This window comes from Chiloscyllium plagiosum, unplaced genomic scaffold (assembly GCF_037043375.1).
Source record: "Chiloscyllium plagiosum isolate Xiang-an unplaced genomic scaffold, Cpla_swu_hap1 HiC_scaffold_3, whole genome shotgun sequence".
Lineage (NCBI taxonomy): Eukaryota > Metazoa > Chordata > Chondrichthyes > Orectolobiformes > Hemiscylliidae > Chiloscyllium > Chiloscyllium plagiosum.
The window spans coordinates 46,265,702-46,291,231 of NW_028270141.1; the positions used below are offsets into that span (position 1 = coordinate 46,265,702).

General features: G+C 44.2%; 1 protein-coding gene and 1 pseudogene across 1 annotated transcript in view; one reads left to right on the forward strand and one right to left on the reverse strand.

The window, feature by feature from the left end:
- Nucleotides 1–25,530, reverse strand: part of col21a1 (collagen, type XXI, alpha 1) — a 474,425-nt gene that overhangs the window by 179,232 nt on the left and 269,663 nt on the right. The window contains exon 16 of the mRNA XM_087979161.1: nucleotides 20,296–20,349. Within this exon, the coding sequence (XP_087835287.1) occupies nucleotides 20,296–20,349 (54 nt within the window). The remainder of the gene's footprint in view (nucleotides 1–20,295; nucleotides 20,350–25,530) is intronic.
- On the forward strand, nucleotides 14,958–15,343 carry LOC148150577 (small ribosomal subunit protein eS21-like; annotated as a pseudogene).

Genomic DNA, 25,530 nt, shown 5'->3' on the forward strand with positions numbered 1-25,530 from the left:
TTAGTGCAAAATATGCTATGGTGATGTGGTGAGACTGGTGCGTATCTGATGCAGACCTCTGTGGACAGGTGGGTGCAGGCGTTTGCTGTCCATTGAGCATACTCTAAGATGTTAGGGGCTGTTGGCCAGATGAAGGCCTGAAGGAGGAAATGTAAAGCTGGAGCCACTAGACACTTGCTCAGGTGTCCATGTCAGAAATTGTTACCATCTAGTGTCATTCTGCCATATGGGAGAATAGGCAACTATATGCATAAGGTGAGATGAGGTACAAATGAGACATAAAGGCATGCAAATATGCCTTGCACTGTGCACTAGGAAGATTTTCACTTTGGCATTCAAACCATAGATGGAAAATCAGACTTCTTTATCTCTATGTCAAGTCCCCCATTTCTCCATTTTCACCATTTTATCTCAACCATCTAGGCATTTCCAAAATCATTTAGGGGCTGGGAAAATTCAGCATGGTTGCATTACTGACTTTTAAGTCTGATACTTTAAATACAGTATAATTCTGACATGCTGGAACTAAGGAGTATGATTATCTTGGCCTTTGAAAAAGGGTAAGTTAACTTGGCAGTAATATTGACACAAGAGAACATGAAATATTTCTAGATGAGAAAAATTAGAAATGTTTTATAATTTGATTCTCACCACTCATCATCTGAGGATTTAATGTGAAACATATAAACGTGGGTGGCACAGTAGCACAGTGGTTAGCACTGCTGCCTCACAGTGCCAGAGACCTGCGTTCAATTCCTGCCTCAGGCGACTCTCTGTGCGGAGTTTGCACATTCTCCCCGTGTCTGTGTGGGTTTCCTCCGGTTTCGTCCCACAATCCAAAAATGTGTAGGTTAGGTGAATCGGCTATGCTAAATTGCCCTTAGTGTTAGGTGAAGGGGTAAATGTAGGGGAATGAGTCTGGGTGGGTGGCAGTTTGGTGTGGACTTGTTGGGCTGAAGGGCCTGTTTCCACAATGTAAGTAATCTAATCTAATATAATGTAGCCACTGGCAGAAGATTAATTGATACAAATCCGAATTATAGCTCAAACACTTCAAATTAGTGTATTACTACACAAAAGCTTGTAGTTATGAAATCCTAGTGAAAAGGCATCTGTTATTAAAGCTATCTCTCCTTTTCATGGTTTTATGAACTCCTATAGGGTCACCTCTCAACTTCCTAAGCTCCTTATTACTCAAACTTTCCACACCCCGCAACATCCTGGTAAATCTCTTCTGAACTCTCTCCAGCTTGATGATATTCTTCCTGTAACTGGGCAACCAGAACTGGATGCTGCCTGATCTGCTGCGCTTTTCCAGCAACACATTTTTAAGCTCTGATCCCCAGCATCTGCAATCCTCACTTTCTCCAACCAGAACTGGACACAATATTCCAGAAGAGGCCTCACCAACGTCCTGTACAACCTCAACATGACTTCCCAACTCCTGTACTCAAAGGACTAAGCGATGAAGGCAAGCCTTTTTGACCACTGTGTCTATATGTGATGCAAACGTCAAGGTATTACGCACCTGAACCCCTAGGCCCCTCTGTTCTCCAACAGTACGCAAGGCCCTACCATTAATTGTATAAGCCCTACCCCTTTGGGTTGTACCAAAGTGCAATTCATTTGCACCATTGTCACTGTTTTGACACCCATTTCCCTCATGCTAATACCTTTTCTGAAGATTCCTTTAGTGTTCCTGTCATTCCCACTGGTTTACCATTCCAATTCCAACAATTTGCTTTCACATGCCTCTCTGACACTCATGAAAACATGTAGTTTTCTAACATCATTTTATTTTCTCCATACAATCATTTGTATGGATTATCTTGTGTTGAAATAAATAACTTAAGCTTTCCTTTAGCCACTTCATGTTCTCTGACTTTTCTTTTTAAAGTTCTTTCTCTCTTTTGTAATCTCTTTCTTCCATTGCCTCTCTCTCTGGAGTTCAAGTTTATATTTTTCACATTTCTCCTTCAAGGTCACATTCTCTCCTTTCTTACAGTTTCCACACTGTAAGTAATCTAATCTAATATAATGTAGCCACTGGCAGAAGATTAATTGATTCAAATCTGAATTATAGCTCAAACACTCTATTCAAATTAGTGTACTACTACAAAAAAGCTTGTAGTTATGTAGAATTACATAAAATATACAGAACATTAACAAATCATTCAATGCAATCACTCCACTTATGTTTCACGCTTTCATCCTTTCCCAATCAATTCTATCAACAGAAATATCTATTCTCTTCTGTCATAAACACATCTTATGTTATTGTTGTTATGATATACTTTGCTGCAAATGCATCAACTCTATTTCCCTCAATGACAACCTATGATAGTGAGTTCCACATTCTCACCACTCTCTGTGTAAAGAAGTTCCTTTTAAATTCTCTGTTGGATTTCTTTGTGACTATCTAGTATTGATCAGGTTCCCCATGGTAGGCTGAAGGAGAAAGTGAAGTCACATGGGGTCTAGGGTGTACTAGCTAGATGGATAGAGAATTGGCTTGGCAGCAGGAGACAGAGAATAGAAGTGGAAAGGAATTTCTCACAAAGCACAACTGTGACCAGTGGTGTTCCACAGGGATCCGTGTTGGGACTACTGTTCTTTGTCACACACATAAATGATCTGGAGGAATGTATAGGTGGTCTGATGAGCAAGTTTGCAGATGACACTAAGATTGGTGGAGTAGCAGATAGTGAAGTGGACTGTCAGAGGATGCAGCAGAATATAGGTAGATTGGAGAATTGGGCAGAGAAATGGCAGATGGAGTTCACAGAACATAGAACAACACAATGCTGAACAGGCCCTCGATGATGCGCCGACCTGTGAACTAATCTAAGCCCAACACCCTACATTATTCCATCATCATCCATATGCTTATTCAAGGACTGTATAAATGTCCCTAATGTGGCTGAGTTAACTACATTGGCAGGTAGGGCATTCCACACCCTTACCACTCTCTGAGTGAAGAACCTACCTCTAACATCTGTCTTAAATCTATCACCCCTCAATTTGCAGCTATGCTCTCTCATATAAGCAGGTCATCATCCTAGGAAAAAGACTCTCACTGTCCACTCTATCTAATCCTCTGATCATCTTGTATGTCTCTATTAAATCACCTCTTAGCCTTCTTCTCTCCAATGAGAACAGACCCAAGTTCTTCAGCCTTTCCTCATAAGACCTTCACTTCAGACTAGGCAACATCCTGGTAAATTTCCTCTGCATCTTTTCCAATGCTTCCACATCCTTCCTGTATTGGGGTGACCAGAACTGCACACAATTCTCCAAGTGAGGCTGCACCAGCGTTCTGTACAGTTGCAGCATGACATCACGGCTCCGGAACTCAATCCCTCTACCAATAAAACCTAACACACTCTATGCCTTCTTAACAGCACTATCAACCTGGGTGGTAACTTTCAGGGATCTATGTACATGCACACCAAGATCCGTCTGCACATCCATATTACCAAGAATCCTATCCGGGGTCCAGGGGACCTATCGACTTTCACACTTTCTAGAATTAATAACACCTCCTCTTTACTAACCTCAATCCTTTCAAGTCTAATAACCTGTATCTCAGTCCTTTTCTCTACAATATTCTCCTTTTCCTAAGAGAAAACAGATGAGAAATATTTGTTTAGCATTTCCCTGATCTCCCCAGTGTCCACACACAACTTCGTACTTCTGTCTTTGGCCCTCTTCCTACCCTCATCATCCTTTTATTCTTACATATCTATAGAAAGCTTTAGGGTTCTCCTTTATTCTACCTGTTAAAGTCCACCTGTTCCGTTCATTCCTGCTCAGAATCGATTTGCCAATCCTCTCCTCTACATCCCTGGAACTTTGCAGAGAACTATAAAAAACTCCTCTCCTGTTTCTAACCTTGGCTCATACCCCCTCAGTAGACGAGTCCTGTCAAATGTTCTTTCAGCCACCGTTATACTGTCCTTGACTAACAAAGCCACACCTCCCCCTCTTTTACCACCTTCCCTGATCTTAATGGAAGATCTAAACCCTGGAACCTATAACATCCACTCCTGACCCTGCGTTATCCATGTCAAAGAAATGGCCACAACATCGAAGTCCCAGGTATCTATTCATGCTGCAAGCTCACCTACCTTATTCCGAATATTCCTGGCATTGAAGTAGACACATTTCAAACCAGCTTGCTGTCTGCCAGCACACTCCTATGACCGTGAAATCGTGTCCGTGTCCTCCCTACTTTCATCCACCTGTGCACTGGAACTACAATTTTCTGGAACAGTGGTGCTGGAAGAGCACAGCAATTCAGGCAGCATCCGACGAGCAGCTAAATCGACGTTTCGGGCAAAAGCCCTTCATCAGGAATAAAGGCAGAGAGCCTGAAGCGTGGAGAGATAAGCTAGAGGGGGGTGGGGGTGGGGAGAAAGTAGCATAGAGTACAATAGGTGAGTGGGGGAGGAGATGAAGGTGATAGGTCAGGGGGGAGAGGGTGGAGTGGATAGGTGGAAAAGGAGCTAGGCAGGTCGGACAAGTCCGGACAGGTCAAGGGGACAGTGCGGGCTGGAAATTTGAAACTAGGATGAGGTGGGGGAAGGGGAAATGAGGAAGCTGTTGAAGTCCACATTGATGCCCTGGGGTTGAAGTGTTCCGAGGCGGAAGATGAGGCGTTCTTCCTCCAGGCGTCTGGTGGTGAGGGAGCGGCGGTGAAGGAGGCCCAGGACCTCCATGTCCTCGGCAGAGTGGGAGGGGGAGTTGAAATGTTGGGCCACGGGGCGGTTTGGTTGATTGGTGCGGGTGTCTCGGAGATGTTCCCTAAAGCGCTCTGCTAGGAGGCGCCCAGTCTCCCCAATGTAGAGGAGACCGCATTGGGAGCAACGGAAACAATAAATGATATTAGTGGATGTGCAGGTAAAACTTTGATGGATGTGGAAGGCTCCTTTAGGGCCTTGGATAGAGGTGAGGGAGGAGGTGTGGGCACAGGTTTTACAGTTCCTGCGGTGGCAGGGGAAAGTGCCAGGATGGGAGGGTGGTTCGTAGGGGGGGCGTGGACCTGACCAGGTAGTCAAGGAGGGAACAGTCTTTGCGGAAGGCGGAAAGAGGTGGGGAGGGAAATATATCCCTGGTGGTGGGGTCTTTTTGGAGGTGGCGGAAATGTCGGCGGATGATTTGGTTTATGCGAAGGTTGGTAGGGTGGAAGGTGAGCACCAGGGGCGTTCTGTCCTTGTTACGGTTGGAGGGGTGGGGTCTGAGGGCGGAGGTGCGGGATGTGGACGAGATGCGTTGGAGGGCATCTTTAACCACATGGGAAGGGAAACTGCGGTCTCTAAAGAAGGAGGCCATCGGGAGTGGTGCTGGTGTAATTACCTATTCCTACTGCCCCCTCGACCATGACTCCACCCCCCATCACCAAACCATCATCTCCCAGACCATACAGAACCTCATCACCTCAGGACAGCTCCCACCCACAGCTTCCAACCTCATAGTCCGGAACCCCGCACTGCCTGGTTCTACCTCCTTCCCAAGATCCACAAGCCTGACCACCCTGGCCGACCCATTGTCTCAGCATGCTCCTGCCCCACTGAACTCATCTCTACCTACCTCAACACTGTCCTATCCCCCCTAGTCCAGGAACTCCCCACATATGTTCGAGACACCACCCACGCCCTCCACCTCCTCCAAGACTTCCGTTTCCCCGGTCCTCAACGCCTCATCTTCACCATGGATATCCAATCCCTCTACACCTCCATCCGCCATGACCAGGGCCTCCAAGCCCTCCATTCTTTCCTCTCCAGACGTCCCCAACAGTACCCTTCCACCGACACTTCATTCATTTGGCCAAACTGGTCCTCACCCTTAACAATTTCTCCTTTGAATCCTCCCACTTCCTCCAGACCAAAGGGGTAGCCATGGGCACACGTATGGGCCCCAGCTATGCCTGTCTCTTTGTTGGCTACGTAGAACAGTTGATCTTCCGTAATTACACCGGCACCACTCCCACCTCTTCCTCCGCTACATTGATGACTGCATTGCGCCACCTCGTGCTCCCGCGAGGAGGTTGAGCAATTCATCAACTTCACCAACACATTCCACTCTGACCTTAAATTTACCTGGACCATCTCTGACACCTCCCTCCCCTTCCTGGACCTCTCCATCTCCATTAGTGACGACCGACTTGACACTGACATTTTTTACAAACCCACCGACTCCCACAGCTACCTGGATTACACCTCTTCCCACCCTATCTCTTGCAAAAATGCCATCCCGTATTCCCAATTCCTCCGCCTCCGCTGTATTTGCTCCCAGGAGGACCCGTTCCACCACAGAACACACCAGATGGCCTCCTTCTTTAAAGACCGCAATTTCCCTTCCCATGTGGTTAAAGATGCCCTCCAACGCATCTCGTCCACATCCCGCACCTCCGCCCTCAGACCCCACCCCTCCAACCGTAACAAGGACAGAACGCCCCGGTGCTCACCTTCCACCCTACCAACCTTCGCATAAACCAAATCATCCGCCGACATTTCCGCCACCTCCAAAAAGACCCCACCACCAGGGATATATTTCCCTCCCCACCTCTTTCCGCCTTCCGCAAAGACTGTTCCCTCCGTGACTACCTGGTCAGGTCCACGCCCCCTACGACCCACCCTCCCATCCTGGCACTTTCCCCTGCCACCGCAGGAACTGTAAAACCTGTGCCCACACCTCCTCCCTCACCTCTATCCAAGGCCCTAAAGGAGCCTTCCACATCATTTTCCAGTGCGAGCAGCAGCGAAGGTAAGACCGTTTGGTTTTAAAAGTGCTTACCGGTAGCGGGCAGCGGTGTTTTTTTTTCTCTTTCACTCTCTCTTCACAGAAAGAGTGGGAGCACCAGGGGGAAGTGACGACGACCAGAGGGGCAGCCGGGAAGGAAAGCGGTGAGTATTTATACTCACCCTTCGAGGCGGTCGGTCATTTCCAGTGCGAGCAGCAGCGAAGGTAAGACCGTTTGGTTTTAAAAGTGCTTACCGGTAGCGGGCAGCGGTGTTTTTTTTTCTCTTTCACTCTCTCTTCACAGAAAGAGCGGGAGCACCAGGGGGAAGTGACGACGACCAGAGGGGCAGCCGAGACCCGGAAGCAGTTAGTGTAAGCTTACCTGGGTAGGTTTTTTCCCCCTTTAAAAGCGCGAAGGAGAGGAACCCGAGGCACTACACGGGTAGTGCCTCCCACCCGCCCTCCTCCTCTAACCTAATAATAACACCTGTTTTGGTAAGTAGGTAAGTGCTGAATTTTGCTTGTTGTATTCTTTAGACCCAGTTTTTTTTTAAAATAAAAGTTAGCTTTAGAGGGATGGCAGTGAAGGCAGTGCAATGTTCCTCCTGCAACATGTATGAGGTGAGGGATGCCATCGACGTCCCTGCCGATTACACTTGCAGGAAGTGCACCCATCTCCAGCTCCTCCAAGACCGTGTTAGGGAACTGGAGCTGGAGTTGGATGAACTTCGGATCATTCGGGAGGCAGAGGGGGTCATAGATCAGAGTTATAGGGAGGTAGTAACTCCAAAGATGGCAGATAGATGGGTGACAGTGAGGGGGACTGGGAGGAAGCAGCCAGTGCAGGGACCCCCTGCGGCCGTTCCCCTCAAGAACAAGTATACCGTTTTGGATACTTGTGGGGGGGATGACTTACCAGGGGTAAGTAACGGGGCTCAGGTGTCTGGCACGGAGCCTGTCCCCGTTACTCAGAAGGGAAGGGTGAAGAAGAGCAGAGCAGTAGTAATTGGGGACTCGATAGTTAGGGGCACAGATAGGCGGTTTTGTGGGAACGAGAGAGACTCACGTTTGGTATGTTGCCTCCCAGGTGCAAGGGTACGTGATGTCTCTGATCGTGTTTTCCGGGTCCTGGAGGGGGAGGGGGAGCAGCCCGAAGTCGTGGTCCATATTGGCACCAACAACATAGGTAGGAGGAGTGCCGAGGATGTTAGACAGGCTTTCAGGGAGCTAGGTTGGAAGCTCAGAGTTAGAACAAACAGAGTTGTTGTCTCTGGTTTGTTACCCGTGCCACGTGATAGAGATTCGAGGAATAGGGAAAGAGAACACTTAAATGCGTGGCTACAGGGATGGTGCAGGAGGGAGGGATTCCGGTTTTTGGATAACTGGGGTTCTTTCTGGGGACGGTGGGACCTCTATAAACAGGATGGTCTACACCTGAACCTGAGGGGCACCAGTATCCTTGGGGGGAGGTTTGCTAGTGCTCTTGAGGGGGGTTTAAACTAACTCTGCAGGGGCATGGGAACCCAGATTGTAGCTTCAGGGTGCAGGGCCTGGAGTGTAGGGAGGTTAGGAACATGGCATCAATTTCCAAGGAGGGTGTCTGTAAACAGGAAAGTGGCTTGAAGTGTGTATACTTCAATGCAAGAAGTATACGAAATAAGGTAGGTGAACTTGCAGCGTGGGTTGGTACCTGGGACTTCGATGTTGTGGCTATTACGAAGACATGGCTAGAACAGGGACAGGATTGGCTGTTGCAGGTTCCAGGATTTAAATGTTTTAGTAGGGTCAGAGGTGGGGGTAAAAGAGGGGGAGGTGTGGCATTGCTTGTCAAAGATAGTATTACAGTGGTGGAAAGGACGATGGATGAGGACTTGCCATCTGAGGTAGTTTGGGCTGAGGTTAGGAATAGGAAAGGTGAGGTCACCCTGTTAGGAGTCTTTTACAGGCCTCCTAATAGTCCTAGAATCATTGAAGAAAGGATAGGGAAGGTGATTCAGGAGATGAGTGACAGTAATAGGGTGGTTGTTATGGGGGACTTTAACTTTCCTGATATTGATTGGGAAAGCTATAGCTCAAGTTCGTTAGATGGGTCAGTGTTTGTTCAATGTGTGCAGGAGAGTTTCCTGACACAATATGTAGACAGGCCAACAAGAGGTGAGGCCATACTGGATTTGGTTCTGGGTAACGAACCAGGCCAGGTGTTAGAATTAGAGGTAGGTGAGCACTTTGGGGATAGTGACCATAATTCAGTGATTTTTACTCTCGTGATGGAGAGGGATAAGTGTGTACTACAGGGCAAGAGTTATAGCTGGGGTCAGGGAAATTATGATGCGGTGAGGCATGACTTAGGATGTGTGGCTTGGAAAAGTAGACTCCAAGGCAAGAGTGTAAATGATATGTGGAGCTTGTTCAAGGAGCAACTATTGAGTGTCCTTGATAATTATGTACCTGTCAGGCAGGGAGGAAAGGGTCGTGCGAGGGAGCCGTGGTTTAATAAGGAATTGGAATCCCTTGTTAAATGGAAGAGGGCGGCCTATCTCAAGATGAGACGTGAAGGTTCAATTGGGGCGATTGAGAGTTATAGGGTAGCCAGGAAGGACCTGAAGAGAGGGCTAAGAGCAGCAAGGAGGGGACATGAAAGGTCCTTAGTCGGTAGGATTAGGGAAAACCCTAAGGCTTTCTATAGGTATGTTAGGAATAAAAGAATGACTAGGGTAGGAATAGGTCCAGTCAAGGATAGTAGTGGGAAGTTGCGTGTGGAGGCGGAAGAGATTGGGGAGACACTGAATGAATACTTTTCTTCAGTATTTACTCAGGAACAGGGCATTGTCGTCGATGTGAATACTGAGTCACAAATAAGTAGAATGGATGGCTTTGAGGTATGTAGAGAAGAGGTGTTAGAAATCCTGGAAAAGGTGAAAATAGATAAGTCCCCTGGGCCTGATGGCATTTATCCTAGGATTCTCTGGGAAGCAAGGGAGGAGATTGCAGAGCCATTGGCCTTGATTTTTATGTCCTCGTTGTCTACTGGAGTAGTGCCAGAAGACTGGAGGATAGCAAATGTGGTTCCCTTGTTCAAAAAGGGGAGTAGGGATAACCCTAGTAACTATAGGCCGGTGAGTCTCACTTCTGTTGTGAGCAAAGTCTTAGAGAGAATTGTAAGGGATAGGATTTATGCACATCTGGATAGGAATAATGTGATCAAGGATAGTCAGCATGGTTTTGTGAAGGGCAGGTCGTGCCTCACAAACCTTATTGAATTCTTTGAAAAGGTGACGAAGGAGGTTGATGAGGGGAAAGCGGTAGATGTGGTATATATGGATTTTAGTAAGGCGTTTGATAAGGTTCCCCATGGTAGGCTACTGCAAAAAATACGGAGATATGGCATTGAGGGTGAGTTGGAGGTTTGGATTAGGAATTGGCTGGATGGAAGAAGACAGAGGGTAGTAGTTGATGGCAAAGTTTCTTCATGGAGTGCCGTCACTAGCGGTGTTCCGCAAGGATCTGTTTTGGGACCATTGCTGTTTGTCATTTTTATAAATGACCTGGAAAAGGGGTTAGAAGGTTGGGTGAGCAAGTTTGCGGATGATACGAAAGTCGGTGGAGTTGTTGACAGTGAGGAAGGATGTGGCAGGTTACAGCAGGATATAGAGAAGCTGCAGAGCTGGGCAGAAAGGTGGCAAATGGAATTCAATGTAGCTAAGTGTGAGGTGATTCACTTTGGGAAGAATAACAAAAAGATGGGGTACTGGGCTAATGGTCGGATACTCGGTAGTGTGGATGAGCAGAGGGATCTTGGTGTCCATGTACACAGATTTCTGAAAGTTGCCACCCAGGTAAATAGTGCAGTGAGGAAGGCATATGGCGTACTGGCTTTTATTGGTAGAGGAATTGAGTTCCGGAGTCCTGAGGTCATGATGCAGTTGTATAAGACTCTGGTGCGGCCGCATCTGGAATATTGTGTGCAGTTTTGGTCGCCATACTATAGGAAGGATGTGGAGGCACTGGAACGGGTGCAGAGGAGGTTTACCAGGATGTTGCCTGGTATGGAAGGAAGATCGTATGAGGAAAGACTGAGACACTTGGGGCTGTTTTCATTAGAGAAAAGAAGGTTTAGGGGTGACTTGATTGAGGTGTACAAGATGATTAGGGGGTTAGATAGGGTTGACAGTGTGAACCTTTTCCCGTGTATGGAGTCGGGTATTACAAGGGGGCATAGCTTTAAATTAAGGGGGGGTAGATATAGGACTGAAGTTAGGGGTAGGTTCTTCACTCAGCGAGTCATAAGTTCATGGAATGCCCTGCCAGTAGCAGTGGTGGACTCTCCCTCTTTATGGGCATTTAAGCGGGCATTGGATAGGTATATGGAGGATAGTGGGTTAGTATAGGTTAGGTGGGCTTGGATCGGCGCAACATCGAGGGCCAAAGGGCCTGTACTGCGCTGTATTCTTCTATGTTCTATGTTCTATCCATCAAAGTTTTACCTGCACATCCACTAATATCATTTATTGTATCCGTTGCTCCCGATGCGGTCTCCTCTACATTGGGGAGACTGGGCGCCTCATAGCAGAGCGCTTTAGGGAACATCTCCGAGACACCCGCACCAATCAACCAAACCGCCCCGTGGCCCAACATTTCAACTCCCCCTCCCACTCTGCCGAGGACATGGAGGTCCTGGGCCTCCTTCACCGCCGCTCCCTCACCACCAGACGCCTGGAGGAAGAACGCCTCATCTTCCGCCTCGGAACACTTCAACCCCAGGGCATCAATGTGGACTTCAACAGCTTCCTCATTTCCCCTTCCCCCACCTCATCCTAGTTTCAAATTTCCAGCCCGCACTGTCCCCTTGACCTGTCCGGACTTGTCTGACCTGCCTAGCTCCTTTTCCACCTATCCACTCCACCCTCTCCCCCCTGACCTATCACCTTCATCTCCTACCCCACTCACCTATTGTACTCTATGCTACTTTCTCCCCACCCCCACCCCCCTCTAGCTTATCTCTCCACGCTTCAGGCTCTCTGCCTTTATTCCTGATGAAGGGCTTTTGCCCGAAACGTCGATTTAGCTGCTCGTCGGATGCTGCCTGAATTGCTGTGCTCTTCCAGCACCACTGATCCAGAATCTGGTTTCCAGCATCTGCTGTCATTGTTTTTACCACTGGAACTACAACACAGGTTCCCACCCCACTTCTGAGCTAGTTTAAACCCACCTGAATAGCACTAGCAAATTTCCTGCCCAGGATATTACTACCCCTTTGGTTCAAGTGATGATCGTCCTGTTTGTAGAGGTCCCACCTTCCCCAAAATGAGCCCTAATTATCCATTAGCCTGAAACCCTCCCTCCTGCATCATTCCTGCAGCCATGTGTTCAGCTGATACCTCTCCCTGTCCTTCGCCTTACTATCATGTGGCATGGGTAACAATCCAGAGATAACAACTCTGTTTGTTCTCGGTCTCAGCTTTCACCCTAGCTCCCTGAAATCCTGCCTTACATCCCTATCCCTCTTTCTATCTGTCATTGGTACCCATGTGGACCACGACTTGGGGCTGGTCACCCTCTCCGTTCAGGACCCCAAAGACACGACCCGAGACATCACGGATTCTGGCACCTGGGAGGCAACACACCAATCCGGTGAGTCTCTTTTGTTCCGAACAAACCTTCCATCTGATCCTCTCACTATTGAGTCCCCAATGACTAATACTCTCCTCCTTTACCCTCTTCGTTTCTGTGCAACAGGCACAAACTCCGTGCCAGAGACCTTCACCCTAGTGCATGTTCCTAGTGAGTTGACCCCGAACAGTATCCAAAATGGTATACTTGTTTTTCAGGGAAACGACCACAGGAGATCCCGACACTGACTGTTTTTTTCCCCCTTTCTAACAGTTACCCAGCATTTTTCATGCCTAGGAGTAACTACTTTCCTGTAACTCTTATCTATCACAGACTCTGCCTCTCGAATTATCCAAAGTTCATCCAGCTCCCGCTCCAGTTCCCTAACGCAGCCTTGGAGGAGCAAGAATTGAGTGCACTTCTTGCAGATATACTTGGATGGGACACTAATGGCGTCCCTCACCTCAAACATCCTGCAGGAGGAACATTCCTCTCCCTGCACTGCCATCCCTGCTAGTCCCCTTACCAGAAGGTTAAAAAGAAGAAAAGTAGCTTACCTGATGTGTCCCTAGTGTGTAAAGTTCGAGGAGGTGGTGGGTGGGAGGCCTTACAAGAGTAGGGTCTTGGCTTTAGAAAACACTGACTTATATAGCTGAGGGGGAATAAAAAAGTCCCTCCATTCCCAGAAACCTCTGCTCTCTCAGATTCTGCTGCTGCTGATGCTTGAGGTAAGCTTTTAAAGTTTTAAATCAGTGATTCACCTTTCCCTACAGGCCCCTGGTCCAAACTCCTGCTCTTCCTGCTGCTGGCAGCTGAAATCCGGGCAAATGTGAGGTAGTGCATTTGGAAGATCCAATTCAAGAGTGAACAATACGGTAAATGGAAAAGCCCTCTGGGGACAATTGATGTACAAAGAGATCTGGATGTTCAGGTCCATTGCACCCTGAAGGTCGATAGAGTGGTCAAGAAGGCATATGGCGTGCTTTCCTTCATCAGATAGGGTACTGAGTACAAGAGTTGACAGGTCATGTTACAGTTGTATAGGACTTTGGTTCGGTCACATTTGGAATACTGCATATTGTTCTGGTCACCATCTTACCAAAAGGATGTGGATGCTTTGGAGAAGGTGCAGAAGAGGTTCACCAGGATGTTGCCTGGTATGAAGGGCTCGTTATGAAGAGACTTTGATTAGATAAGAATTACTTTCATTAGAAAGACAGAGATTGAGGGGGAACATGGTTTGAAGTCCACAAAATCATGAAATGTAGAGATAGGGTGGATAGCAAGAAGTTTTTTCCCAGAGTGGGGTCTCAAATACTAGGGGTCTTGAGTTCAAGGTGAGAGGGGAAAGGTTTAAGGGAGATATGTGTGGCAAGTTATTTACGCAGAGGGTAGTGAGTGTTATGAAAATACGTGGACAGTGGAGGTGGTAGAGGTGGGCACAATAACATCACGATAACTGTGTCTAGACAGATACATGACTGGGCAAGGCGAAGAGGGATACAGATCCTTGGAAAATAGGCGACAGGTTTAGACATAGGGTCTGGATTGGCACAGGCCTGGAGAGCCGAAGTGTCTGTTCCTGTGCTGGAATTTTCTTTGTTCTTCTTTGATGATCTCTACTATCTGTTCTCTACAAGTGAAAGCTCGCTCTCTGTGTAACTGTCTCATCATTTTAACGACCTGTGTTGGGCTACTTTCAACTCTTTTAAAGAAAGAGATCCAGGTTGTTCACTGTTTATAGAGAAACACAATCTCAACATTCTATTGTCATCCTTATAAAGTCTGTCTGTATGTATTTTCTTTCATAATATGGCAGCTAGGATGAACAGAGTATGCTGAGCAGTCTGACAAAAAGTTTGATACAAGTTTAGCATGACTTCACTGCTTTTCAATTTTAACCTTCTTTAAATCCATTTTAATGCTTGGTTTGCTTATGGCCTTCGTGATATTGTATTTGTGCACAGATGCTGTTGCTACACTACTGCATTTAGATTATTTTCTAATTAATAAATTATCTCTTCATTTTTCATACCAAAATACACATTTATCTATGTTGATTTACCAGTTGTATTTAAGACTACATTAGTGTGCACACTGACTTTTGGATACAAATGCAAAGTTATCCCTTTGTAAAGTTCTTCATCCTTCATCACAGAAAATGATTCTGAATCCACCAAATAACAGACTTCCCACGATCAGGGAAGTCCCTTCATTTGATTGTCATTTAATTTGAATGGATTAAAAACCACATGCAGGGTGTTCAGAGTCATCAAAATATCACCCAAATCCTGAAGTTGAGAATCCATACCCAATGGCCTTTATTTTCCTCCACATATACTACAAAAATAATAATGAATTTTGCAAACATTTGCTACATTCAATTACTAAAGGAGCATTATCAACAGCATCTTGTATCTTGCAAAGGTTACAAATTATGCTGAAAAAAAACTACCATAAAGAAAGCTTTACTAATAAATGTGTTTGACGTAGTTATATAATTTCCCCATAAAATACTCTTATTGGCCACCATGTCAAGCACAAGATCTGTGTAACAGCTAAAATAAAACACAGCCTCAGAAGAAAATCACAAATTAATAAAAATCATGCAGAATGATTTTGGTGAATTCACTGATCATTATGTTCCATGTAAATGCTGCAGAAGGAACAGAATTAATGCTGCAAAGGACCATGTTTCCATTCAAAATCAGCATTGCTGAGGTTGACAAAGTGGGTTTTATTTAAACATTTTTCTAATCAATCTGTTGAGAGATGTTACTACACACCTCTGGAGTGGATGGGACTTGAACTTGGGCCTCATGGTCCAGGGGTAAGGACACTACCACTGTTCCACAGGAGGACACTACTAAAAGTAACAGGTCAGCATGAAACCTATGTTGTTATCTGTGGAGCTACCTGTAGAATGGGTCTACCAGATGATTGTACCCTACGACTGGCTAAGAATTATGCCACTGCAGCGAAAGTTGTCTAAAATTCTGAAGACTAAGTACGGAAAGTTTCTGCTTGCATATAAGTAAAAAACTGAGCAAAATAGTTATTTCAGAGGTGTTCAATTAAGCATTCTTAAAATTAAAATTTCAATGAAGATGAAATAATATATGGAGATACTCAATGACCCAGAGACTACTTTCAGAGTGCTAAATTTCTTAAAATATATTTCATAAAACATTTTTAGTAATATAGAAGTTGCTGAGTTGGAGTGTTCCGTTTATTCTTCAGCTTTGTGAGAAATGTCAGCCCCATCACAATTGTCACCAAGAAAAGTAAATAGATTAGATCCCCCGCAGTGTGGAAACAGGTCCTTCAGCCCAACCAGTCCACACCAGTTCCATAGTTCCCCTATGGAAATGTATTGCTGATTTATTACCCAATTCAATATATCATTTATAAGATTCGATGATATAAAATTGCGAAGATTATTATACAACCCTGTACATGTTCGGTATGAACTTTTGGACAACTGTGGATGAAATTGTTAACAGTAATGATAGGTGGTATGTATATTCAAACATTTGTATCTTCTGCCTGAATATAACTGGTGGGAGGGGTCTTTCAATATATTGGTTGCTTTTCCCTCTTACCTTAAAAATATGCCCCCTAGTCTTGAAATCCCCTATCTTAGGGAAAGACACCTGCCATTCATCTTATCTATACCTCTTATGATTTTATAAACCTCCATTAGGTCATCCCTCAACCTCCTATCCTCAAGTGAAGAAAGACCCAGCCTCTCCCTATAACTCAAACCCTTCACTCCAGGCAACATCTTGGTAAATCTTTTCTGAATCCTCTCCAGCTTAATAAAGTCCTTCCAGAAGAGGGCGAATGGAACTGCACACAGTATCCCAGAAGAAGGAACACCAACGTCCTGCATAAACTCAATATGACATCCCAACTCCTCTACTCAAAGTTCTGAGCAATGCAGGCAAGTGTGCCTTTAACCACTCTGTTTGCATGTGATGCAGACTTCAAAGAATTATGTACCTGCACCCCTAGGTCTATCTGTTCTACACTATCCAAGACCCTACTTTTATTGTCTAAATCCTGCCCTTGTTTGTTTCACCAAAATTCAACATTTCGCATTTATCCAAATTAAACACCACCTGCCACTCCACAGCCCATTGACTCAATTGATCAAGATCTTTTTGTAATCTTAGGTAACCTTCTTCACTGTCCACTATGCCACCAATTTTGGTGTCATCTGCAAGCTTACAAACCATGCCTTCTATATTATCATCTAAATCATTTATAGAAATGACAAACAAAAGTGGAGCCAGCACAGATCCCTGTGGAACACTGCTGGTAACAGGCCTCCAGTCTGAAATACAACCATCCACTACCATTCTCTGTCTCCTACCATTAAGCTAATTTTGTATACAATTGGCAAGCCCACCTTGAATCCCATGTGTTCGATCTTTACTAATTAGTCAAGATGTGAAACATTGTCAAAAGCTTTACTAAAGTCCAAGTAAACAATGTCTAGATTAGATTAGATTAGATTAGATTACAGTGTGAAAACAGGCCCTTCGGCCCAACAAGTCCACACCGACCCGCCAAAGCGAAACCCACCCATACCCCTACATTTACCCCTTACCTAACACTACGGGCAATTTAGTATGGCCAATTCACCTGACCCTGCACATCTTTGGATGGTGGGAGGAAACCGGTCTACTGCTCTGCCCTCATCAATCTTCTTCATCACTTTCTCAAAAGACTTAATCAGGTTTGTGAGACATGAATTCCCTTGCACAAAAAAATCACATTGCTTCCTCAAAGAAATCAAATTAATTTATGAAACATGGTTTGTGTGTCACAAAATTATGTGAGCTTTACCTGATTATTTTGAAGTTTATTAATGGTCTTACCAATAGCATCTTTAATAATGAATTCTAAATTCTTCCCTATGACAGCTGTTAAGCTAACTAGCCTGTAGTTTGTCTCTCCTTTCCTTTTTGAATAAAGAAATTACATTCACTATTTTCCATTCTCATAGAATGTTCACAAAATCTACAGAATTTTGGTAAATTAAACTGGTGCAACAAATATCTCACTAACTATCTATTTTAAGACTCTAGGGTGAAGATCATCAGGACCCATGAAGCTGTCAGTCTCAGTTTCAACAATTTGCTGAGTATAGATCACTGGTGAGAGTAGTTTGCAAGAGTTCCTACCTCCATTCCATATCCTGATTTACAACAAATTTTGGGATGTTCCTTGCATCCTCCACAGTGCACACAGATGCAAAGTATCTTTTAATTGGCCTACATGCTTGTTTCCTTATTTTTGATAACTTATTCCCCATGCCATTACTCACTGTGGTAATGCACTGGAAATCCAGTCCTACTATTCCCAGAGTCGTCACAAATGTGACAAATTTAATCAAACTAGCTCAAGTCCCTAGTTTACTTGATTGATGAATTTTTCATTGATTGGTTGATTATGTTTCATCAGTTCATTCGAGTCTTTTGGAAAGTAACAACCTATGTAGATAAAGGAGAATCTGTAGGTGCAATCGCCTTGGATTGTCAAAATGTAATCAATTAAGTTTTACATAAAAGGTGTGATAATGCTGCTCCTTTAACAAGGTTATATTGCCCTTGTTATTTTTTGAGAGGGGTCATAAAGCAGAGGTGCTGATATGTCTGAACTGGCTAGTTTAATAATGGTTGACAGATACTGCCTAAGGCAACAATCAGGGAAAAGGGCTTTTAAGTTTGATATTTTTAAAAACACTTGTACAATGAAAGGGGAGTGGCCAGTGCTCCCAGTTCAGGGATTTTTCTACTTTGGTTTAGTTTGAAGCTGTTGGTCAAAGAAAGCTCCTGGGGGAAAAAAGCTTCCCTGATTCAACAGAGGTGTTCTCTCTCTCTCTGACATCACTCCTATAAGAACTCATGTTTGGATTTTTTTTGCCAAGGGGTGTGTTTATGGGGATGTTGTAGGAAATGACAAACATTCTTCGTTAAGTTGCGTTTTTGTGTTGGTTGGGTTTTCAAATAGTTGTTACTCTAAATTCTGTTTTCTTTTGCTCATGTGTACAGTAAATTCTGTTTTGCTACAAGCTGAGTGGTTTGGCCAGCTGCATTACTTCTAGAACATCCACGTCACATCTGCCAAAAACAACTGGAAATGTTAGGATCTGGACTACCTTCTTAAAATATTTTGAGGGGGTCTGACCAGGTCCAAAACAAAGGTTACTGCACAAAATAAGAATTCAGTTAACAGGAAACAGATTTGGGATAAATGAGTTATTCTCAGGTTGGCAATCTGAGTTGGTGGAATGCCACAGGATTTAGTACCATTACCTTTTACTATCTTTGTCAATGACTTAAGAGTCCTAATGTACAAGGGTTAAACTGGCTGATGATAGGTAGGACAGTAAGTTGACATGTTGATATAATGCATTTATAACTGAGAAAAAATTGGCAGTTGGGAAATAAGGTGGGATAACGTGAGCTTGGTGGGAAGAGTAGAATTAATATGTTATTTGAATGGAGACAGACAATAGATTTCTTTTATACAGAGGGGTCTAGATATCCTAGTACATGAAACACAAAAGGTCACTATGTAGGTTGGTACATCAGGTGACTTTTAAGGCAATTAGAATGCTGGTATCTACAGCACAGGGAAACAAATGGAGCAGGTAAGTGTTGCTACAGTTTTAGTGAGATTTTATGTGGAATACCATACAGAGCTTTTGTCTCCATTTTTTTCAAAACAAATAGTTGCATTATGAGTGGCATATGGAATGTACAACTGTTGGCTACGATGAAGCTGTTATGAGGAATGTTGACCAGATTAGGCTGACAGCCATCGGAATACAGAAGAATGAGAGGTGATCTTATTGAAATATATAAGATTCTGAATAGGATGAATGCTGCAAGGAAGGTTTCCCTTGTGAGGGAGTAAAGAATTAGTGAGTACAGGTTAAAAGTTTGAGGTCTTCCATTTAAAATTGATTTTATTTTCTTTCTCAGAGGCTCAATTTTCCCCAAAGAACAATGGAGGGTAGGTCACTGCATATAAACTATTTAGTGACAAGGGTGTCAGTGGTTATGGCGGAAAAACAGAAAAGCGGAGTCAAGGCCACAATCAGCTGAGCCATGATTTTATTAAGTCACAGTGAAGGCACGGAAAGCAAAATAGCCTATTCCTATTTTTTACTCGTATGTTCTTCCATTCTGTCATAATAGGCTTTGATTGACAGCACATTTTTCCTGTAAATGTCAGAAGAAAGTCACTGTTTTCTTATTAATGAAAAATCAGATTCCATTTCTATTATGAGATTCTACTGTTATCCAAGTTTTTAACCAACATTTTGTGGATTGAAGTTTTCAATTGACACCATTTTCTTCTTACAGTCTTTGGTTATTTTAAGTCATGAAACCAAACACGGAAGTTCAAATCTCACAGTATCTTACTTTTTAGGTACTGATTAATGCAATCTGCCTGATCTAAAATTCTACAGTTGGCACTAAAATCCTTTAGCTATATTTGGAAGAAAAATTGATTGATCACTGAATATTCTGGCCAATACCTTTCTTCAGCCAGTACCTCCAGAAAGTAGATTAAATTACTATCCATTTTTGTGAGTTCAAAATAGCTGACTCACTGACCCTCATAGCAAAAGTCAATGCATTTCTTTGTGAATTACAATTCTTTGTAATGGAGGTTTATATGGCTGGGTAGAGGTGAAGTTTAGAATTGTTTTTTGGTGGCCATATCAAAATGGACAATAATGAACTGGCAGCTCATTCTAAAATCAGCATGAAAATTATATGTTATATAAAATAGATTGATGACTTAGCACTGTTCAACTTGTGCTATGATTGGAGGTCAATTTCATGCTGATGGTATCTGAGGAAAGAAGCAGTATATTCTACTTATGATTTGAATTTTTAATCTGTATGTTCTAAAGATACTTACAGGCATTCCTGCTATTCCATCTAATCCTGGGTGACCGACCTCTCCAGGTTCTCCCTAAAAAAGTAAGAAACAGGTGTTTTTCGAAAAGAAATTACTGGACTCCTACCGATATAATTTGCCACACTGGGATGAATTTCCCATTTTTATGAAAAACTTTTCTTGAGTCAGATTCATGACATCTGGTCTACCGTGGTTCATGGTGACCTTTCTGATACAAACAACCACTCTTACCACTCCACCCATCTTGTGGAATTACACAGCAGGAGAATCAGAAAGGCCTTCCACTGCTGAGAAATTCTGCATTCACGCAGCGAGTGCAATATTTAAAGCCCAGTTAGATATCACTTCAAACACTGCAAGCCAGGAAATGGCCCTCACTTTGCATGGCTCCATCATAATTTTGGAACACTTGGTTCAGAAAGGCAAGTTAGTGCCTCAGTTCACTTTATGTGACCTGAAGTACTGATGGATTGGATGGTGGAGAGAAGGACAGTATTATATCCTGTTAACTGGCAAAGGATTCTGGATCAGTGGTGCTGGAAGAGCACAGCAATTCAGGCAGCATCCGAGGACAGGCAAAATCGACGTTTCGGGCAAAAGCCCTTCATCAGGAATAAAGGCAGAGAGCCTGAAGCGTGGAGAGATAAGCTAGAGGAGGGTGGGGGTGGGGATAGAGTAGCATAGAGTACAATAGGTCAGTGGGGAAGGAGATGAAGGTGATAGGTCAGGGAGGAGAGGGTGGAGTGGATAGGTGGAAAAGGAGCTGGGCAGGTCAGACAAGTCCGGACAAGTCAGGGGATCGTGTTGCTGGAGGTTAGAAACTAGGATGAGGTGGGGGAAGGGAAAATGAGGAAACTGTTGAAATCGAGTTTGTTTCAGGACATGGTTGAAGAGCTTCAGGGCTGAGGAAATGACCTGGGAGTTGCAGTGGGAGAGAGATTCCCTGAGATTCTTGTAGAGAGAGGAGGAAAACTTCTTCAAGGCAGGCATCCTTGCAAGAGGATTCGCAGTAGGGTTAAAATCAACGAGGTAAAAACAATGACTGCAGATGCTGGAAACCAGATTCTGGATCAGTGGTGCTGGAAGAGCACAGCAATTCAGGCAGCATCCGAGGACAGGCAAAATCGACGTTTCGGGTAAAAGCCCTTCATCAGGAATAAAGGCAGAGAGCCTGAAGCGTGCTGTGCTTCCAGCACCACTGATCCAGAATCTGGTTTCCAGCATCTGCAGTCATTGTTTTTACCTAACTGGCAAAGGATGCCAAGCTAGCAGATCTGGCCAAATGGACAGAGAAAGTGTGTTCAATTTGTTATGACTTCCTGGGGTATCACACTAGAAATCAAGCCCTGCTATTTTCAGAGTTGTAATAAAAAAATTAAAGATTTTATAAAGTATGTAAAGTTCCTCAATTTACCTGACCTTCAGAAGCAAATTGAAAGAAAGCTATGGACCAGGTTTCTGTACTTATCAATAATTACTATTTATTACAAGTAAATAGGCTCTAACTACAGCTAAACAATTATAAACTACTGACATACAATACTAATTAAAGCTCTGATCCACTTTTAAATGTACCCTTACACTCAGACAAACATATAGAATAAAATAGGATATGGACTGTGAAATAACTCCAGGGAGGTCTTTATTCTGTCACTAAGTCACCCTTTACGTACACATGGAGAGTCCTTGACACTAATCCAGCTTCCTCAGTGCCAGCTCTCAGAGTGAGCAGAACCTCTGACAGTCTTGTTTTTGTTTGACAGCGGTAGTGCTTATTTTTCCCCAGCACCCATGTTGTGTGTGTGCAGGTGTCGGACACGGTGAAAAACAGTAAGTGTGTAGATCTTTATTTATATTCTACCACCAGGAAGAAAGGAAACAACCGAGTGGCCAGTGACTATCAGTGCCCTTCTCAAAGGGCAATGCTGCAAGATCAAACAGTGAAGGGGAGGGCAGGGATTGAATCAAAATAGAGTTTGAGGGGGAAATAATACACTCCACTCCCTACGGTGCCCACCTTAACAATCTTGTTTCTTTCTTTTTCTTTGAGAGGTCTGGACAGGGTAGTCAGGGGGAACTAGCTCTGACTCAAACAAAGAACTGGGACAAGCTTGAAACTGATTTACACAATAAGTAAATATGACACATAAAAAAACATTTTTATGGTGCAAGAGTTTCTAGTTTGGAACGGATTGCCTGGAAGTGTGGTAGATTAAATAACCCCACAGAAGCTGGCATCCAGTCACTAAGTTGCCTTTTATTTACACATGGAGAGTCCTTGACACTGATCCAGCTTCCGCAGAGCCAGCTCTCAGAGTGAACAGGATGTTTGACACCCTTTTTTTTTTCTTATTTTCCTCTTTTTTATTTAACCTCAACACTACCGCCTAAGTGCCGTAGTGCTTATTCTTTCCCCAGCACCCATGTTGTGTGTATGCAGGTGTGAGACACTGTGAGAGACACAAGGTGCATGAATCTTTATTCAATTTCCACCACCAGGAAGAAAGGAAACACCCGAGTGGCCAGTGACAAGCAGTGCCCTTCACATCAAAGGGCAATGCTCAGTGATCAAACAGTGAAGGGGAGGGCAGGGGTTAAATCAAAATAGAGTTGGAGGGGGAAGTAATGCACTCCACTCCCTGCGGCGCCCACCTCTCCCTGAACAACTCCAGGGTGTTGGTGGAGACCGCATGCTCCTTCTCCAAGGACACCCGGGTTCTAACGTAATTGCGGAAGAGGGGCAGGCAGTCAGCCCTAACAACCCCCTCCACGGCCCGCTGCCTGGACCTGTTTATGGCCAGTTTGGCCAGGCCCGGGAGCAGACCCACGAGGAGGTCTTCAGACCTGCCCTCCTTCCTCCGTAACAATCGTGTTTATTTTTTTTCCTTTTTTTCCTTATGGTGTGTGTGTGCAGGTGTGAGACACAGTGAAAGACACAAAGTGCACGAATCTTTATTCAAATTCCACCACCAGGAAGACAGGAAAATACCCGGGTGGCCAGTGACACAATCGTGTTTATTTTTATTTTTTTCTTTTTTAAATTAACCCCCACACTACCACCTAAGTGCGGTAGTGCTTATTTTTTTCCCCAGCACCCATGGTGCGTGTGTGTAAGTGTGAGACACAGTGAAAGACACAAAGTGCACGAATCTTTATTCAATTTCCACCACCAGGAAGACAGGAAAACAACCAGGTGGCCAGTGACACAATCGTGTTTATACCTGTCAGCCAGAGTTCCATGATTGGACCAGATTACCAAGCCTCAATCAGGGAACTCATATTCTATGATGTTCACCTGGCTGACCTTGGTACAATTACTACATCCCTACTGCTCTAAGTCTGAGGATGTAGATCCTTTTTTTGGTAGCTCCTCTAAGGGTGTTTTAACACAGGGTCATGTTCCTCTAACTCTGCATCTGATGCAGGTAGTATGTAACACACAGTAGCTCGCCTCCGAAGAAATTCATTCTCCTCTTCAGGTGGAACAGGTGTCGAGGTAACAGCATTCACCATGTCCATCTCAGATTCCAAGGTATCGTCTATGCTTGATGGTGAGGGAAAACCCATGGGTTCTGGAAAAGCTGGAAAGGCAGTTGAGGAGCCGGGCATGTTTGCTACTACATTATTTGTGAATTTGCAGTTTTGATGCGGTCCACATGCACATTCAGGATTGTCACACCTACCCGAACTTTAGACATCACTGACCCTGTCCTCATGATGACTGTATCTCTTACCCATGCCAGGCCATTTCCGTGGCTCCTACACCAAACTTTGACCCCTGAAGTAAACTGTCTCACTCACTTATTGGAATCTTATGTCCAACATTAGCTTTCCTGATCCCATTTCATCCTCTCTCTGTCAGGTCTGGGAAGATCAGATTTAACCTGGTACAGAATCTTCTCCCCATTAGCAACTTTACTAGAGCTATCCCTGTAGTTGCATGAGGGGTGGTTCTACAATCAAATAGGAACCGGGAAAGTATGGTATCCAGTGAAGCTGTTTTTTTAAAGCTGCCTTCAAAGTTTGGACTGCTGTTTCTGCCAGACCAGTGGATAATGGATAGTTTGGAGTTGTTCTTATATGACCAATGTTATGGACTAGGCCAGACCACTCAAAACATTCTTAAGCAGGCAGCCCAGACCATAACTTTGTAATTTGTTTTGGTAAGTGTACAGTGAAAATTACCCAGATTAAGTTAGCGAGGTTGACTACCAGGTTTAAAACAGACAAAAAAATTATTCACAAAATTACACAATGAAACACGAAGAACAGAATAAAGAACCTCTACAGAACTCAGTTGATTCAAACTAGACTGATGTATGCTGTTCTGAATATACACAACAGTCCCAATAAGCAAACCCCCTTTCAGACACAGTACAAAAATGGGTCAGATATTTACAGGAAGTTAGAAGGGAGAGAAGAGAGTTTCCACACATCTCACTGTTGAACTCCTAATCTACAGGTCACTTCTAAAACATGACCACTTTGTCCTAAATCTCATCTGTTTATTACCCCTCTGAAAAAAAAACAAGGATAGAGTATCTTTGAGCTAAGGAACAGCTTTTAGAAAAAAACAAACTAGCTTTGTGACACCTTCCCCCTTAAAAAACAATGAACTATCAATACCAAAAGATGGCTTCACTTTTAACCCTTCAAAAACCAAGTTAGTAGTCTAAACACACATATACACAATACTAACTATTAAGATGAAAACATGCACAACCACATGCAAATTCAGGTTGCGGAACACACACCACCGAATGCCTCTGTTTCTCATTCGAGTTTCGATAATGCATTGGCAATCACATTTTTGCGACCTGCCACATGCACAACTGTGAAATGGAATGGCTGTAACACAAGCTCTATCTAACTAATCTGCCATTTTTGTCCTTAAATTTTTCCACAAATGTCAATGGGTTAAGATCAGTGCATATGATTGTCTCCGATGCATTGCTGGTAATATAAACACTGAAATGGTGTAATGCCAATACCAAGCCTAAAGTCACATTCTCCACTGTTGAATATTTCTGTTAACGAACATTCAACTTCCTGGAAAAATACCCGATGGGTCTTTCTATTCTTTCGTCATCCTCCTGCAGGAGCACCACACCGGCATCCACATTATTGGCATAAATAGCCACCTTGAAAAACTTTGTGTAATCCGGTGTGGCTAATACTGGGGCAGTGGTCAACACAGTGTTTAGGCTGTCAAGTGCCTTTTGACAGGGCACAAGT